The sequence below is a fragment of the Haliaeetus leucocephalus genome, unplaced genomic scaffold (genome assembly GCF_000737465.1).
Source record: "Haliaeetus leucocephalus isolate CR32 unplaced genomic scaffold, Haliaeetus_leucocephalus-4.0 Scaffold141, whole genome shotgun sequence".
Classification (NCBI taxonomy): Eukaryota; Metazoa; Chordata; class Aves; order Accipitriformes; family Accipitridae; genus Haliaeetus; species Haliaeetus leucocephalus.
This window is the reverse complement of record NW_010972577.1, coordinates 200,472-219,013: the sequence shown is the minus strand read 5'-3', so window position 1 is coordinate 219,013 and position 18,542 is coordinate 200,472. Positions and strand designations below refer to the sequence as shown.

Genomic DNA, 18,542 nt, shown 5'->3' with positions numbered 1-18,542 from the left:
TGAATGTTTCAAAAGAAAAACATTTTATTTACTTTCCAAAAGTTACATAATTTATCATCCTTAAATCACTGAATTATCCCTCTGTGCATGAGGTGAGAAAGAAGAAAGCTGTTAACTATTTCTCATTTTCAATTAAGGAAAAAAGAGATTTGAGCATGTGAAAAATGTAATAAGTTAAAGGTTATTTTGATTTGGTTCTAATAATTGTCAGTTATAACCTGTTGAAGGACTCCTGGCTTTTCTGTGTATGGGTCAGAGATTCTCATCCAATCTAAATCCATGAGGTTTTCCTGTTGTATTTCACATCTATTATCAAGAAAAGAGCTGCTTTTTAAAATCTCCTGTTACAAAGTTTAAAATGGAGTTTTGTCTTGAAGGTGAGAAAGAGAGGGGCTAGCTGAGATCACCATAGATGTCCATATGCATGTGTTGTTTTACATTTATATTGAAATTCTATCTCTAGAATATGAAAGTAAGATTTTTCAGTGATGCCAATTTAGGTAGGCTTCTTAAGCGTATTTGTTTCTCATCTGCTGATGCATGCATCCTAGCTATAGTATGTGATTGAAATTTGCAAGCAGATTTCAGCTAAATTCATAATCTCAGAAGTGCTGGCCTAAGGATTATGTTACTTTAATATTAAAGAAGTGATCATAGTTGAAGCATTATTTCTGAGACCTTAGTGGGAACACAGTTTCCATGAATTTGTCAAGGCAGTGGCTTGAAGGACAGAACTTCTTTGCCACCTCAACCTGAACTTTTTCTCTCATATTTTTTAAAAAATCTCTTTCTATGAAGCCATTATAGACTTTGCCATTATATGTATATGCAGTTAGATTTACTGTGTTTTAGCTGGGATTTGTTCCAAAAGTTTGTGTTTCCTCTGCTTTTCACAAAAAGACTCCTGTTGGTTTGCAGTGAATCATTTCCTCTTTTCCAAGTTTTACATGAGTAGACAGCAGTGTTACTGACAATTTCTTCCCGCTGCTGTAATTACCAGAATTTCCCCACGAGCAAAAACTCCTGTCTGAAAGCTTAGGACACTTGAACAGAACAGCCAACATCTTACTGTTCTTTACCCTTGGCCTTCTTGCCTACTTTGGCATCATGTTGAATGAGAAACAATTATTTCCAGTTTAGGATTATTGGCTTAACCCTCTCTGTTTTGGGAAAGAGAAGCTGCAGCTCATGAATATGAGACAAGGGCAACAACCATCATTATTATCCAACTAATTGTCTTACTGATAATCAGTTCCTTAAGTCAGGTCAATGATCTGCACTTAGAAACCTAGGATTATGGACTAATCTTTCTTGCAAGCTTATTGCTGCAATTCAAATGTAAGATCTTTTAGGTGCTTCATTGTCCATTTGCTAACTGTTAAATTTATGAAAGTATGAACTGTAACAGTCTAATTTTAAAATCTGAGCAACACAAATATAAAGATACTATTCTGTTACATACTTCTCATACTGTTATACAAAAGTAAAACCTTATATAGGGTTGTGGGTTTTTTTAATGTTAGACATTTCAAGTCATTTGTGTGTGCCCCTGAGATCAAAGTTTGATCTTCAATTTCTTCTGATATTTTTCCCTTTTGTAAACTGTTGAAATGACCTCTTCTAAAATAACTCATGTAAAATACATTACACAACCATTTTTTAAATTATGAAATTAAATAGAGTTTATGAAAATGTGACTTTTCAGGAAAAAAAAAATTCAGAATTCATTTGTAAGGATTTTAACAGTTCAGATGCAGGAATGTGACTGTTTTCTCCCCTGTCTTCATTATATGAGGAAATCGTTTACATTTCAACAGGTTTAGTTTGTTGCCCTAGAATCTAGTCATTTTTTATAACTGAAGATTACCATTAAATGGGGAACAGATTTTTCAGTTATCAAAACTATGTTTCTAATTATTTAAAACTGTAAGAAAGTTATTTAAGAACTAAATTAAGATTATTCCTTCAAAAGTTTATGCATAGTATTAAAGTCACTCTGCCAAAACTATGTGTATGTGATATATGAGCAGAATTAGGGATGCATGTAGAGCAGACTATTTGGAAGAAAGATAGTTAAAGAAGATGAATGCTATAAACCTGTTTATTTCTATTCCTTCCACTCCCATAAACTTTCTAGGTCGGAAAAGTTGCTTAAGACAGAATGATGAAAGGTAGACAAGATTTATGTGTTCCTCATTATCTAAGTTGTTCATCACAGTGTATTTAGAACTTGACTTTCAGAAGTGTTGGGCATCAATACCGCTAGCCAGAATAATGGGTGCTATGTGTGTGTTGTTCCCCTGTCAGTGTGTGAAAGAATAAGCACAGCTGCAGATGATGGGGGTCTTTAACTTTCAGACCTGTCTGTGCCATACTTTTTTTTATAAGCTTGTACAAATCTTTTTCCATGTTTCAATCTGTCCTTTATGTTCACAGTGACTTGATTACTCTGACTGAGTAGTCTAGAAAAGACTGTGAGGAAATTAATACGTTTGTAACTCCTGAAGCATTTGGTAGGTGTTAAGCCAAAGTACCTTGCACTAAATAACACAAGAAAAAAATGTGTTCATGTCATTTCTTCTTTCCTTCTCCCCCCCAAAAAAGGTCAGACCAGTGCTCTTCTCACAAGTAACCTACAGAATATTTTAAAGTACTTACTGTATCAGTCATTTCCCCACTGTTTATAAAAGGGGCTTAGCCATGGAGTGTTCTTGAAGATACCTCTCCACAGACACTTGAAATTAGAGTTCTTAAACTCACAAGGAATCCCACCTTTAATCCCTGATTCTCTTATATTGAGTATAAATTATAATTAATTATTCATTTGGTTGCTGATTGCAAAGCTTACTTGTATGCTTTCTATATATGCAGAGTAATCATCTTGATGCAGGCACACGTATTTGCATATCTATCTCTTGCAAGTATTGTTATTTATTAAAAGTATTTTCTTTCAATAAAAACATCACATACAAAATCTGTCTTCTACTACCTGTTTACATGTATTTAACTTCTTAAAATTCTATTTTCTTTCTTTTATATGTGTGGATGTTATTGGTGAAAAGGGGAGAACAGGAATTTTGAATAGGACATATGGACATAAAGGAGTGGTTTTGAAATTGGTGTGGGGAGGCCTTAAAACTTTTTCTAATATACTTATTATAGAAGAAAATTACAGAAAATAGTTCTCTTTTTCATTTTATGCTCAAAGGACCTATTACTGACAACATGTATTAACATCACTATTTTATGTTTTACATGTTTACATAAATTTTCTTACATATTGCTTATGTCAAGAAAAAGTGCTGAAACTCCTATTAGAAAGTATTGTCCAGTGAATGACTGTCTCATCAGTATAGTCAAACATGAATTGCCAATAGATTGCAAAGCTTTTGAGAAATCGAATGCATACCTCTCAATTTCCAATGGATACAAAGCAGCAGGTATCACTACTTGCTGTGAACTCATTCTGCTGTACAAGCATGTAGAAATGTATGATTTTATTTGAAAAACATGGCTCCTTTGGTCTTTTTCAGATGTTCTGTGTTAGAAGGTAAAATATTCAATCACCAAGACAAAAATATTTCAGCCTTTCTTACAAAACCTTTACGGATCCAAAACAGAGAAGTCTGGAGCTAATTTTGTCTGAGTGCATACAGTCTATGCTCATTTGTCATCCTAGCCTCTTTGAAAGTTCATGCAAGTTCCTGAAACCTCACTATAGCCACAATATCCAAACACTTTTCTTTCTATAGACTTTTCTATCATTCCAATTAGGTAGAGATTTTGTAATTGGCACGTTTTCCAGTACACAATATAGACTTTTTTCCTCTTACAACTGTGAGTTTCAATAGCACATAAATGGTTCCAAGACAGAATGAAAATGCCAGGAACTCTCATTTTGAATTGCATTGATTTAATTAAATAGATTATGTTATGGATGTTTAAGATGTAACAACTGCAGAATGAGTATTTGTTGACATTTACATGCATTTAGAAATCCATTATAGACTCTGAACATTAACTCAAGTACCATTTCATACTTTTAATTAGTCTTTGGTAGTTCAAAAATTATTCTGTGTAAAACATATAGACTATGTTTATGAGCTTAAATTACTTGAGATTTAGATAACACTAACAGAGTTCTTGATGTTTCCAATGTTTTCACATTACCTTACTTTTTTAATATTAAAACATCTGCTAATATTTCCATGTGTGTACTGAAATAGGATTTATATATGCCTTTGCTCTTCTATTTTTGGAGTCATCCCAAAATATTTTGCCACATCACATTCAGAAGCTGAAGATAGATTATACATAATTCATGAGCTCTGTCTTCCATGGCAGGTAGAAATGAAAACACAACATTACCTTTTTGCTGAGCAGGGCCCACCTAGTCTATACTTAGAGTATAGTAAGTTATATAATTATTGGAGATTATTAAATGCTATTTGGAGTCCCATGGGGTGTGCTTTTAATCCTTTATTGCTTAATATATGAGCTGCAAAAACTTCTTTTCATTCAGGACAATTAACCCCTCATGGCTTTTCTTGTGAAGTTTTTCTAGGGATTAGTGGTATTGCTGTTTTAATAGTATTTCCCCATCTGTACCAGTAATATTAATAGGAAATTATATGAGTATAAACTTAATCATCTAAGCTGAGATCATTGATAGTGTTGATGTACACCTATATGCTATACATTATGTTTTCAGGACCTGTTCTTTTTTAGATTAGACATTTAAAGTTTTGCAAATACCCCAGCTGGCATTTATTTTAAAATGTCTTTACAGTTTTTTCTGGTGGGCTTTCTATTTAGAGTTCATACTACAAAACTCCAGAGTCCACAGAAGTTACAACACAGGGTCATGCTTTTTTGAATTTAGAAGAAGAAATTTACTGCAAATTCTTTCTTTTTTTTTTTTTCTTTTTTTTCTTCTTTCAGCTTGGTGGTTACAGTATTCCTTTACTTGGTGGTTACAGTGTTCTGGGATCATATCTGAGGCCAAGGTTCCATGATGATTAAGAATGAATCTGTACAGCATCAGAACACCCAGCAGTGCAAATCTGATCTGAATCTGGCAGGAACACATGACTGAATTCCTGTAAAATTAACTATAGCATACAGAAGGAAACTTATGAGCATTTTGTGCTTTTATGCCAGTTTTATATATGGTTTGGCATAAAGTCAGAATGGCATTGACAAACAATAATTCAACATAAAGCTTGTAAATAAAGTTAAACTGTCAAAAACCATTGGAACAAATTTGCACCATGGGACCACAGTATTAAGGCCTATGATGTTACATTTTACTTTACTGTCAGTTCAATTACTTCCTTTTTTTTTTTAAACTATTCTCTTCCATCTCCATGGGTAAAGTTTTAATTGCCATAGTATACTTTGTGCCAAAGCATGAACAAGATTTACTAAGCCAAAAAGAAAAAAAAGGAAGGAATAAAGCTCTGCAGCCTAATTTCTTGGGTGCTCAAAGGAGAGCTGTATTCTGGACCCTAGTAACAGTGTGCTTGTATATTCTACTAAGACAGACATAATGTAACATGCCTCAGCATTCCTTTGTGTAGGAAGTAACATTTGGATGAGTATCATAGCTCGTGATTCAAAGTGTCTTTGTTGCTTTTGTCCACTTTCTAGACCAGGAACTCTAACTTTTTTTTTTCTCATAATCTTCATAGAAGTCTTAGTGTTATTTAGTGAACTCAAGGTTAGAGTTTCCAAGTAGGGACAAAATACTTAAAGGTTGGTAATGCAGACCTTTTAGGTGCTTACTTTTTTGTGTGTCTGGCTTTAGGAGAATGATTATTTCAAAATACCGTAGGACTTTTTCTAGAAATAGGTGTAGGAAATTACTTATATTAGATTACGTATTTTTCATATAGTCACTGTAGGTTTACATGCACTGTAAATGCACATATATTTATATATGGTAAGTAAACTATATTCTTCCTTTCAAAATAGGTGAAGAGAACATTTGCAGATATTTCAGAACTTCATCAGCTTCTGTTGAAAGTACACTGTACTACATAGAATCCCTGAGAATTTCCCTTGGGGATACAAAATGAACACTCGCTTCTTCTACCTTTGTATTCAAGACAGGTTTTGGAGGGTACAAATGAGCTGAATGGAAAGGTGTGCTCCAGGGATGCACTTAGCATAATCCACCTACTAATGGACACAAAAGCTAGTCCAAAGTAAAAACACTTTAGTACAGATAATCATGTCCTCAGCTTCATTGTTTCACTGCCCACATTTGCTTCTACTGTACTGCAGGACTTACTGATGTAGATAGAACCACAGCACCCATCATAATTAAAATGAGTTGAAAGAAGTTGTAATTAATAGTCTACATACATTACAGACACATCAATAATTTTTACCCTGACAACTGGTATTTCTACACTCCTGATTATTTATATCAGATATGACAGAACAAATCATGTTGGATAAATAGTGTCAGGAGGTGATAGCCAATCATCAAGATGTATTCTGGCTGTTTTGGTTTTAATTTAACTGGCTTTTATCTATTCATTGTTCTGATAATCCTATGATGAAACACAGGAATAAGATAACTGGTAGCAATTTACCAGTACAATAATCTTTCTCAGCAGTAAGAATATTGGCAGAATTTCTCAGACTGCTGGCTCATTTCAGTGTCAGGTAAACCTGAGTACTGTGGGCTGTATGAAGCTCATAACCATATTTCCCCACTGCGAAAGTTCACAGCATCTACTTTAACACTACAGTTCTGTTGCAACATTTTAACAATGAGATTTCACAACAATATGGTCCTTTATGACAAATTACACCAAATGTACAAGAGCATCAGGGAAAAAGGGAATGGAAAGTTCTATTTTTTGTGTATGATAGGAAAGGGAAGAAATTGGATAAGAAGAGCTGGAAAGGCAGCTTGCATGTGAAATACCCCAATTTTTAATAGGCCTACTGACAGAGATAGTCTTGCTCATGGAAAAGTGTAGTGAATGTGCAGCCACAAATTTTGTACTGTCATATATTGTTTTTCTAGAGTATTCAAACTATCATTTTAAAAGTTTGGCATAAAAGCCAACAATTGGTTTGTTGGATGTCCTTGCAGGGAATATTCTATTTTTCAGATACAGTAAACAATAATACTTTTTATTTTGTCATACTGAATGTTTGACTTAATGTTTTTTCTAGGTATAATATTGTGCAAACAACCCTAAAAATTGAGACTACCACTGGACTTTTCCTGAATTAGCAATAATTAGAAGAAATTAAAATCAGTATTAATTTTCCAAGGTGGTCTTTTGATAGAAATATCTGAATAATCTAAACAAAACAGCAAATACTGAAGGGTTTAGTGTCTCAAGGATATTTAACTTTATATTTTTGCTTCCAGTTGGATATTTTTATTTGCATGTTATTTTTTTCTGTATCATGTGTTAAATAGGAAATTGAATTCTGATACCCAAGACAGTGAGTGGTTATGTTCTCTACAATCAGCTTGTCTAACACTTTAGCCCAAATAAAAATTTGATTAGATTTGAGTTTAAAACAGATTGATAAAAAATCTTAACTCCTCTATTGACATAAGTGGTCCCACAGAGTGTCAAAAGTAAGATTTTAAAAAAGCAATATATTTCTGTAAGGGACTTCATGTCCTCTGACACATGCACTGGCTGAGAAATTCCTATATGTACTGCTGTGTATTCAGATGCACTGTCTTTACCAAAGCTGTTATTTCTGACATATAAGTTGCAGAGGTATTTTGTCATTTACAGATACAGAAATACAGTTCAGAGAGTATTTGTAGAGTATGAGGCTCTTGAAGAAGCAGGCAATTCACCTTGGAATAGCGCTATTGACAAGTGAAAAAGTCTTTCCACATTTGGAGAATGATGGCGCAAGAACTGTAAAAGTATGCTAGATTTAGAGACACTTAATCTACATTTATGATATTTACGTTAAAAGAGTAAATGGACAAAATCTTTAAGTTTCATGTGATTGAGCTAGACCAGTCTGAGGTGGAGGAGAGGAAGAGACAGTAACTAACTAATTTATTCTTCTGTTATTGCAACATTAATTGAATTTTATGTTATATACAGAAGTTCTAGGCAAACTTTATTTATTTATTAATTTATTAGTAGTATTTAATTTCTTTATAAACATACACCTACACAAACTTTTGTAATGAAAATCAATGTATTTTAACATGTGGATGCTATGATATACACACACTACATATTTAGCAATATAACAGAAGTAATTTCAAAACTATGTTATTCAAATTAATGGCAAAGGCTAGTAAACCATTTTACACAATGGATAGTTTAGGCTTAAAATAAACAAAACCCAACAATTCTTTTTTTTTCCCCTAAATGCCAAATCTCAATATACCTTTTGAATTAATTTCTGTCTTCAGAAAAATTGGTTTTATAATAAAGTCTTTCTATAAGAGCCCCAATAATTTTTTATGTTAATAAGTAATATCAAGATCATTTCACTTAATGATTAATTTCATATCTTCATATCAGATGATATTTAATGATAGTATTCTAATGTAGTAGTACAGTGAATTTCAGCCCGTGATCTGTGGGGCCTCATGGACTTCTGCCACAGAGTCTGTAAATGTAATCAAAAAAAAGCAAGCTTATTCTCAATAGAGATAGACTTTTATAGAACTGTAGCTCACTTTGGATAACTTGTAGCTGTCTACAAAGGAAAGGAGGTGGAAAACCTCTATGTTAGTGGATACTTAAAGGTATAAGTGACTTAAAATAATGATGTGAAATATTAATAACCTAAAGGAAAAACAGATCTATTGTGCTACTCAGTCCCATTTCAAAGCAAGAATAGGAAAAGTGCAGACAGGCTATGGTAGACTTCTATCAAACATTTAAAGCTTGTGGCAGAATCTCTTTAACTCTTCACATCAGTGAGGTTTCAAGAGTCCTCAGGGATCATTACTGCAGTTGAGGAGAAATGGAATAGTGTATCCGGCATGCATACTGTGCAAACAGATTGGAAAAAGATAAACATACTAAACTTGTTTTTGTACCATTCAGGAAGCCCTTATTCTGATGAATGAGGAGATCTAGTGCCTTTTATAGACACATCATGCTACAGAAGCAGCACCACAAAAAGGAGAGAAGAGAAGAAATAAGATTCTCTGGCATTGCATCATATATATTTACTCATTTGTGCAAAACTGAATGCTATGTAGAACACATGAAATGATAGCAAGTCAGGACGATAATTTTATCCCAGTCTTGACACCTTCTGCAGTTAAGATGGCTAAATAGCAGACTAGAAGAGCTTGTTTGTCTAAAAGTTTATTTCATTTCACCCCAATTTGTCTGTTGGTCTTACAAAAGATACTACCTCTCCCTGACAACCTTTTCTTCTTTATGTGGTAGAAGGTAGTGGAGAATCGGTCTCTCGTGTAGCTTTCTAACTATATATCAGTCTTACGGAAAGTTTATTTCACCACATACAAATAGATTCTTTAATCACGGAAACTTCATCTGTCAATCACATGCCACTACCAATAATAACCAAATGCTGCACCTACTAAAGGATGGGAAAGTATCTAAAAGCAGGTGGCAGAGAAATAGTGTTACGCTGGCTCATGCTGTCAAATCAGCTTTAAAATATCATCACATTATCTATCACACAACTTATATTTTCAGGGTTTAAAATAAATGTCTTTGTATGTTTAATAAGGAGATTAAAATAATGAAATATAGCTATTTCTTGTGAACCTCAGCTCATCTGAATGACCTAATCATCTTGGCTCTTTTTATAGTTAATGAAGAGAAATAGACCTTTTTAGAATTGCATAGTTCATCCAATCTATTTTAGGTATCTACTTTAGGATGACATTAATCATACCTCATATGTTACTATTAACTCTAAAAGACAGGCAACTGGTTTAGGTATGGCTGTTTATATGATCAATGCTGAGAGCTAGTTAAAATGAATGCTACACTTTTTGTCTGGAAACTGAGAGTGTTTGCTTGTTTCTTTTTTGTCAACAAAGGCATTTTGTGTTTTCAGAGGAGTCAGTTGTTGGACAACTTTAGCATCTGTACAGGAAGAAAAGCAAGGTATTCGACTCCTTGCCATTTTTTCAGATAAGGTTGATAACAGCGCCAGGAGAAAGGCAATGAGAAAAACATGATACCAATTCTAGTTTGTCCATTTGTAAAATAATGAAAGGTTGTCTATGGTTATGTTATTTACCATAATGATGCCTGATTTTCTCCTAATTAGTGAAGGACCTCATAGAATCATAGAATGGTTTGGGTTGGAAGGGACCTTAAAGATTGTCTAGTTCCAACCCCCCTGCCATGGGCAGGGACACCTTCCACTAGACCAGGTTGCTCAAAGCCCCATCCAACCTGGCCTTGAACACTTCCAGGGATGGGGCATCCACAACCTCTCTGGTGAACCTTATTAGAGAATGAGCTGAAAACAGCAAACTGAAGGGAAGACCAGCAGCCTGATTCAGAACCGCTTAATGAAGCTGTACAGTAAAACAAAGACAGCAAAATGGAAATCATTTGTAGAGTCAGAATTACTTCCTTGGGCTGGGGACATGGCAGTAATAAAGGAAGAATCCACAAAGAATAATCTGGAATTGAGAAAGATGAATCTGGAACCACTCTTTATATTTCTCCAAGAACTGCACCTTGAGGCAAAAGGAGAGATTTAGAATGCATCTTTACATTTTAGCTATGCTATATGGAGAAAATGCAGAGGAAAGGGTAAAATATGGAAAGAGTTGTAGCTGCTCAGAGTAGAACTGCTCATTCAAAGGAGCACAGAAGGAGCTGTTTATCCCATTCAGCATGTTAATAGGCCAAAAAGGGGAATGCTAATTAAAAATGAGTGTAAGTATATTTCTTCATTTCAGCAGAGAAGAAACTGAAGCCATGCTATCTTGACACTAGGATGGATGAAATAACCTTTATATTTTCTTCCTGAGTTACCACTATGGTCTGCTGACTTTGTTATAGAGATTAGATGAGGAAGTGAAGCTCACACTTCGTGCCAAATACAGGGGCAAATACTTCCATTCCTCTGAATAAAAAAGAATGAAAGAATAGAAGTGGTATAACTAATAAATTGCTTACTAATCTCTTCTAGGATAGTGTAGATAATATGCTTTGTTCAATAAACTAATGCCATAATCAAATATCAAATGAATAATTAGTTCTTGGTGTTTCAGTTTCTGATCTACCCAAATTATATATAATTTATCTTTGGTCACTGTGGATACATTTAATTTAATTGAATCATGAGAATATAATTTGCATCAAGATCAGATTCATTGGCATTATATTTTGTTTGATATCATATCTCTGTGTCTTTTTTTTCTTCTTTTCCCATTTCTGTTTGCAGGTTTTGACCTAGTGAAGTGTGAAGATCCTGGCATACCAAATTATGGCTACAAGATCCGAGATGAAGGACATTTTATAGACACTGTCATTTTATACAGCTGTAATCCTGGCTATACAATGCATGGTAGTAGTATTATGACCTGCTTAAGTGGAGATCGAAGAGTTTGGGACAAACCTTTGCCTGCTTGCATAGGTAATACGGATTGTGACAATGAAAGAATTAAGTCTGGTGTTTCAAGAAAAAAACAAATATTCTGTCTTTCTGTACTTTGTGATATGATAATAGTGTAAACACATTTTAAATTTCAAGTAAAGATTTTATGTGGACATCCACATATAACTTCTCTGAAGTAGATGGCTGGCTATTAATGGCTACAAAACTGCTGGGAAACACTTTTTTCTGTAGGGCAGCCTTTGATGAAAGACTAGGTCTTTGGTTCTGATGATATCCTGGGTCATCAAGTCTGAAATGCTGTCACAGGCAGTATTATCTAAACACTTCAGAAGCTAAGCAAGCCTGATCATAAAGCAAATAAAGATTTTTTTCACCTTACCTGTTTTCATCAGAAATTATTTCAGCATCTCATTCCTATGAAGCTAATTTCTAATTTTCATCCTACATTGGTGGATTGTTTTATCTGCATGCTCTTGAGTCACTGTTGCCATGCTAGGATACCCCATCTCTCAGACGCTTGAGGTAGACCTTTTCTTTAAATGTCATGTGTTCAAGTGTCTAAAACTGTGTTTCATTACAACCAACATAAATGCTAAATAGAGACATACTAGGTGAGATGCATAAAAGAACTGAACACCAGTATAGCTATTGCCCATTGTACCTTTGCTAGGCAGTTTCTCTCCTCCAGTTTTGCTTCCTAGTCCAGCAATTACCAGTGACTTCCTGAGTTCAAGTTTCACATGGACTTCCCATGAGCCCTTGCAAAAGTCTTTCTTTCTAGGTGTCTTCTGTTGCTTAGTGTTTGCCTCTGCTGCCTGCTACAGGCAGGCCCCCAGCTGCTTTCAGCACTCACCTGACCTGCAGGATCCTTGCTTGTTGCTTCTCTCCCATATTGGGTGCTACATTCTCCATTCCAGGAGCTGCTTCATGCTGAACACATTCACAGACCTGCAGTCTACAAAGGAGCAAGCTCTCTTCCTTTCAAAAGTTCAGCTTACCCAGAGGGTAAGTGCCAGAAAAACATCAGTGAACAGCATTTCTGCTGTCTTAGTAGAGGTGTTATTTTTCTCACTTGATTCTAGAATTGTATCTGTAAGTTTTCTTATATATATATATGACAGGTCAAAACAACTCTTTCCAGTTTTGATTTAAAGACTTTTCCAGCCTCTTTATATATGCAAGTCCTCGAGCTCTTCAGTTAAATTGGCTAGCTTCCTTTTCCTTTAAGTTTGTCCTTTAGTAGAGAAGAGCCATAATTAGTCCTACCTTTGCCTATCTCCCCATTTAATTTAAATGAAGTCATTACTCTAAGGTCATTTTCTGTAATATTTTCTTGTGCCTGTGTTCACTACCAAGTAAGTATTTGAATCAATTCTAAAATACTTGTTGGTTTCAAGTATATTAGATGAATAAATCCATCCATCTACCTATTTCCTTTTCTTAGTAGGATGATTTGTCCTCTAATCTAATAGGGATGTTAAAATCTCAACCATATAGTATTTAAAAAAAATGAATAAAAAAAAAATCGTGTATTCCAGTCCGACCTGGAGGAAGATAGGGAAACCAGGATCAAGTGAATCTAAAGAAAATTCCCATCTTTGCTCCTGTAGAACATCTTTCGTAACCCTTCTCCAAAATATTTTTGACCAATATGTATGGTTTTTTATGCTGACTTTATTTAGTTTACTGCATCACTACTATGTAATGCTCCCTCCGCTCCCATATTTCTACCTGTATTTCCAGTTTTCTTGATAACAGTATACTTTTAAGCTTCTATATTCCACTTATGATTGCTACTCTATTTTTTTTTTATTATACTTTGATTTTGTACCTTTCATTACTAGATTTGGTTTCTGCATTTTGTTGCTAAGCTTTTGAAATCACTTGTACCAAAATCTCTTATTTCTTGAAGATCTCACTTCATCTCTAAGTGGAATTATGTCCCGATATCAATAGAATGGTCAATTTTCTTTTAGTATCCTGACACAGATTTTGTTCTTGCTCTCTGTTCAACTACAAAGCTGTCTTTCTATGTACCCTTATCTCTTTACATATCTTTTTATTTGCTGTGCTTGTTCCTATCTTTAAAATCAGATTTGGGGATTGCATCAGTTTTGTATAATCTCCCTCTTCCTGTTCCTCAATTTAAAACTCTTCTGAAACATTAATTAGCTCCCCAAGAAGTCAAATGTTCACCATTCTCTCTGAAAATCTTCTAAAGGTGAATCTTCCTAAATAGCCTTTAACAAACAGCCTGTTACCTTCATTAAATTTTTATGTTTTTTTCTACTGTTCTGTGCACAGGAAAACTTGTCATGAAGATCCCTGAAAACTCAGTTAACCATCTACAGATCATTTCATACTCTTTTTTCCCCCCCTCCAGTGTTATTTATATAATCTTATCTTTCTTCAGTTTTCTCTTATGCTATCAGTTTTATTTTTTCTACTCTGATGTGACTAGCTTCCTTTTCTTCCTTTTTCTTAAGTTATCATGAACTTCCAAGTATCACTTTCTTTCTTAGACACATTTTCTTAATATCCTCCTGTTTGTGGAGACCTATTCTTTTTTGCTTGTTGTGTTTTAGATCAGCATTTGGTATTTGTTGTTCTCTCCAGTGACATTTACATTCATTGTTGTCTTTACAATCATTTCAATCTAATGCACAAAAAATTTCAAGCCCATACATAGACATATTCCACATATTCTACACCTAGTCATTTTTAAGTGATATACTGCTATATTGGTCTTAGCCTTAGTGTTTATTTTTTCTATGTTCTAAGCCTTAATGAAGAAAATCAATGAATTCCTGTAATTCCTTCTCTAGAAGATTATAGAACGTGTTTGAACATGTCATTTCTATTAGTTATAGTCTAGTTATTTACTTTATATAGTACATTCTTTGAGGTGGTGATTTTACAGCGTGCTCATTCCTACATATTGAAAACCAAACTTCTTGGATTTTTTGTTATGATCACTTTTGAAAGTTTATTTTTGATCTGCTCCTAAAATGGATATATTTTTTTTTAAAATTTATGAACTATATAATGCATCATCCCAAATTTTATCATGTAGTCTGTTTCTAAATGAGTCTTCTCAAAATTCTAAAACAAATCTGTCAATTAATTTAAATACTTTGGGTTTCACTGAGTTATCTTGAGTTCTTTGGTAAATATAGTACTGTATAAGTTTCTTTATCTGTAGTTACCACAGTGATTATTGCATTCTGAACTTTCTCGTATAATGAAAATTAACTGAAATCTTGGGCAAAGGTTACCTTTGAAGAAATTATGTACTAAAGCAGCTTTCTGCTGTGGTTCCATAAATAATATGTAGTGTTTTGAGTGATCAAACCAGCAGGATAGGTAAGTAAATCAGTCACCTTGTTTCCTCTACTGTTATCTTCCTTCCTGGTAACAGTTTGGTTGTCAGCAGTGACTTCATGGCATGCGTAAGATTTGTTAGGAGTGTTGCTGATAGATTACTTGGTCCAACTGCCATGGTTCTTTCATCATCTGTGTCTTACACTATGCTACGCTTGCTGGACAGCTGTGCTTGAAGAGTTCCCCATGGTAGCATTTTTTAATACCACTACTTGTAAGGCAATACTGTAAATGAAGTAGGAATTCAGGTGCATCACTTAACTGAAGAGTTACTGATCCTTTTTTGGTTCGGTGGCACCTGACTGTTACACAGTTCCGGTTTCATCAGGGTGCACCTTTATACTGGCCAGACAACAGCATGATGCTCTAAACAAGCAATGTAAGAATCATTTGATTCTGGATGCTTAGTACTGCAGTTGGTCTCTCGACAAATTTAAGATAGCATTAATAATAAAAATGTTTTAAAGCAGACACTGCATACTTTCAAATCATAGTTTTCTGATTTACTCTCTCACTTTGTAGACATATGGCATTTAAATTTTTAAATACTAAAGGAAATTACTAGGCAATACCTAACTGCTTTTTGATGTACTTAAACTTGAAGTTCTACAGAAGTATCTTGAAAGCATTAAACTAAAGGCATTTTGACATTAGAACAACAGAGAAGGTGATTTTAATGACAAAACCCAATGCTGTAAAGTCTGAATTTGAGCATTCAGTGTTACTTAGAAAAGCCAAACATGTTAGATGGCAAATTTCTGAAGCATTTTTGCTCTCTTGCTGATGCTAAAATTGTGCTTTTGTAATCTCAGTTCATATTGAACTACTCCTGTTGGTAAAATAACATAATCAAAGAAGTATGGTTTCTTGCTTTATAACAAGGTAGAAATGAGGTCATTATATGTGCATTTTTAACTCCTGTACGTGTCCTGGTTTGTATGTATGTGTACTACTTCAGAGATATTAGATCATTCTGTTACCTTTTCAGAAGACAGATGTGGAATGGACAGAAAATGGAAGTGCAAAATACTATGGTCTTGTTAAAATAAATGTAATCCTTCTTTACTTTGTAGCTGAGTGTGGTGGTCGAATTCATGCTGCTACATCGGGGCGCATTTTGTCCCCTGGTTACCCAGCACCATATGACAACAATCTTCATTGCACTTGGATTATCGAAGCAGATCCAGGAAAGACAATAAGGTACATGCTTAATTTCAATATTTATTGTTTACTTCAGTATTTTATAATTTATAGTCTATGCCTTACATTCTCACACTCCTCTACACAATTTTTTGTTTATTAACTCCTTCTTACATTAATAAAGTTGATGCTTGTCATGGTGGCATTTATGAGTGCCATTTCTCTAGGGAACCTGGGTATCTAAATTGTGTAGGGGACATCTAGGCACCTAATTCAGAACTGTGCATTCCATTAGATAATACGGCCTATAAATCTTCAGTGTGGTAGAGTGGTGCACTGCTATGCCTTTTTCTAGCTGTAAACAAGCTAAAGTGCCAAGCTGTTGTGGTGGGTTCACCTTGACTGGATGGCAGGTGCCCACTAAGCCGCTCTATCACTCCCCTCCTCAGCAGGACAGGGAGGGGAGGAAATAAGATTGAAAAAACCCTCGTGGGTCAAGATAAAGGCAATCTAATAAAGCAAAAGCAAAGGCCACGCATGGAAGCGAAGGAAAACAAAAGATTTATTCTCTACTTCCCATCAGCGGGTGATGTCCAGCCACTTCCTGTGAAGTAGGGCTTCAGTGTGCGTAGTGGTTGCTCCGGAAGACAAACATCGTAATAACGCATGCCTCCCGTCCTCCTCCTTTCTCTTAGCTTTTACTGCTGAGCAGATGTCATATGGTCTGGACTATCCCTTTGGCCAGTTTGGGTCAGCTGTCCTGGCTGTGTCCCCTCCTCTCAGCCTACTGGTGAGGGGGATGTTGGAGAGACAGCCTTGATGCTGTGCGAGCACTGCTCGGCAGCAGCCAAAACACCTTTCTAGCTACCAGTACAGAGCACAGCACGACGAGGGGTGCTATGGGGAGAATGAACTCCATCTCAGCCAGACCCAATACAGCTGTCAATAGCACCTTGAGTCACTGTAATGCCATTCTTCTATATTTTACTGTCACATTCAATGTAATAATGTGTTTTAAATCAAATATAATTATTCAACACTATTTCTTAAATACATTACCTCAAGCAGCTGTAAAGGTCTTGAGTCTGTCAGGAGCGCTTAGACATCAGGCATCTTGGACCGTGATGGGTATCTGTTAGGAACTGTCTTTTTGTCATGAATGCTTTGATCTGGTGAGGATTTGACAATGAACAGCAGCAGCAGAGAAGATTAGTGCTATAAAGCTTTATATACAACTCTGCAGGGTCTTCATTTTCTATTCCTGCTCTCTTCCATTATATCATTATTAACATATATAACATTTTGAATTATGTAAGTATCAGACTTTTCCCCCATAATCATTTGAATAATAAGACCAGCAACATCTCAGAAGACGTTGGAAACAATCAAATTTGAGGAAAATGATGAGATTTTAATAATAAGTGTGTACAGGACTGAGAGAATGCTTTATAGATAAGGACTGGAAGATTTCTCCACATAGAGTAGGCAGCATAACAGAAAAGGTAAGAAATTAGAAGAATGCAGAAAATGAGGAAGACACCACTGGTGACTACCACGAAATAAAGGTGCATGCCAAGAACTGAATGATGGAATCTAGAGCTTTTATTTCTATAATGATTTATGGAAGGATGATGGAAGGATTCAAGAACTCAGGCAGAAGGAAATTAGTAATACAATAAGAACTTTTAGAACAGTTTTTCCTCATCAGTTTGACATACTGACAAGAAAGACTATCATACTTTGCTGTTGTTGAATAGCTAAGTGAAGGAATACCAATATTTAAAGACTCTTTCAGCTCAGTTTTGCTGCAGTAACATACAGGTTCAAAAACTTTGAAATGACAAGTTCTATTCAATATTCAATCTAGTTTGTCCACTCCGAACAGGAAGTTGCTGTGAAAGCAAGAATGTAACAAAAACATTTAACTTCTAATCAAGATAGATAATCTTAATTTCTGTAATTTTAAAATAATTTATTGGTACTAATATGTTTAATGATATGCAACAGACATTAGTTTTATACTCTAGTGACAGAAGTATGTGATTTCCAGTTAATGTGTTACTTCAGAATATTAGCTATTTATTTATTTAGAGCAAAAAGTTAGCAAATGGTAAGCTGTTTCATTATTCAGTTTATGTGGACAATAGTTTTAACTGATCACTTAAATGAAAATTACTACTTTTTAAAATTAAACGGACAAAACAATATAAGCAAATGGCAAATTATTCACTGAGAGGTTTATTTCCTTTTTTATTTTTAGTAATCCTGTTTCACTAAGCCAAATAATGAATTCACTCCATTATAGGTGATTTCAATGCATCATTTACATTTAAATGACAATTTTCAAATTAATTATTTCCAATTAATGACAAATGTAATGAAGAAATATCAACACGCAACTATTTGAAACAAAAAAGAAGTTTTGATACTTACCTATTAGATTTCTTCAA

The 18,542-nt window shown here is 34.6% G+C and overlaps 1 protein-coding gene across 1 annotated transcript in view; it reads left to right on the top strand.

Moving 5' to 3' along the window:
• The window catches only part of LOC104827832 (CUB and sushi domain-containing protein 1), a gene marked incomplete at its 3' end in the record, with an annotated part of 962,107 nt that overhangs the window by 743,100 nt on the left and 200,465 nt on the right, over positions 1-18,542 (top strand). The window contains exons 25-26 of the mRNA XM_010561097.1: positions 11,398-11,589; positions 16,026-16,152. Of these exons, the coding sequence (XP_010559399.1) occupies positions 11,398-11,589; positions 16,026-16,152 (319 nt within the window). The remainder of the gene's footprint in view (positions 1-11,397; positions 11,590-16,025; positions 16,153-18,542) is intronic.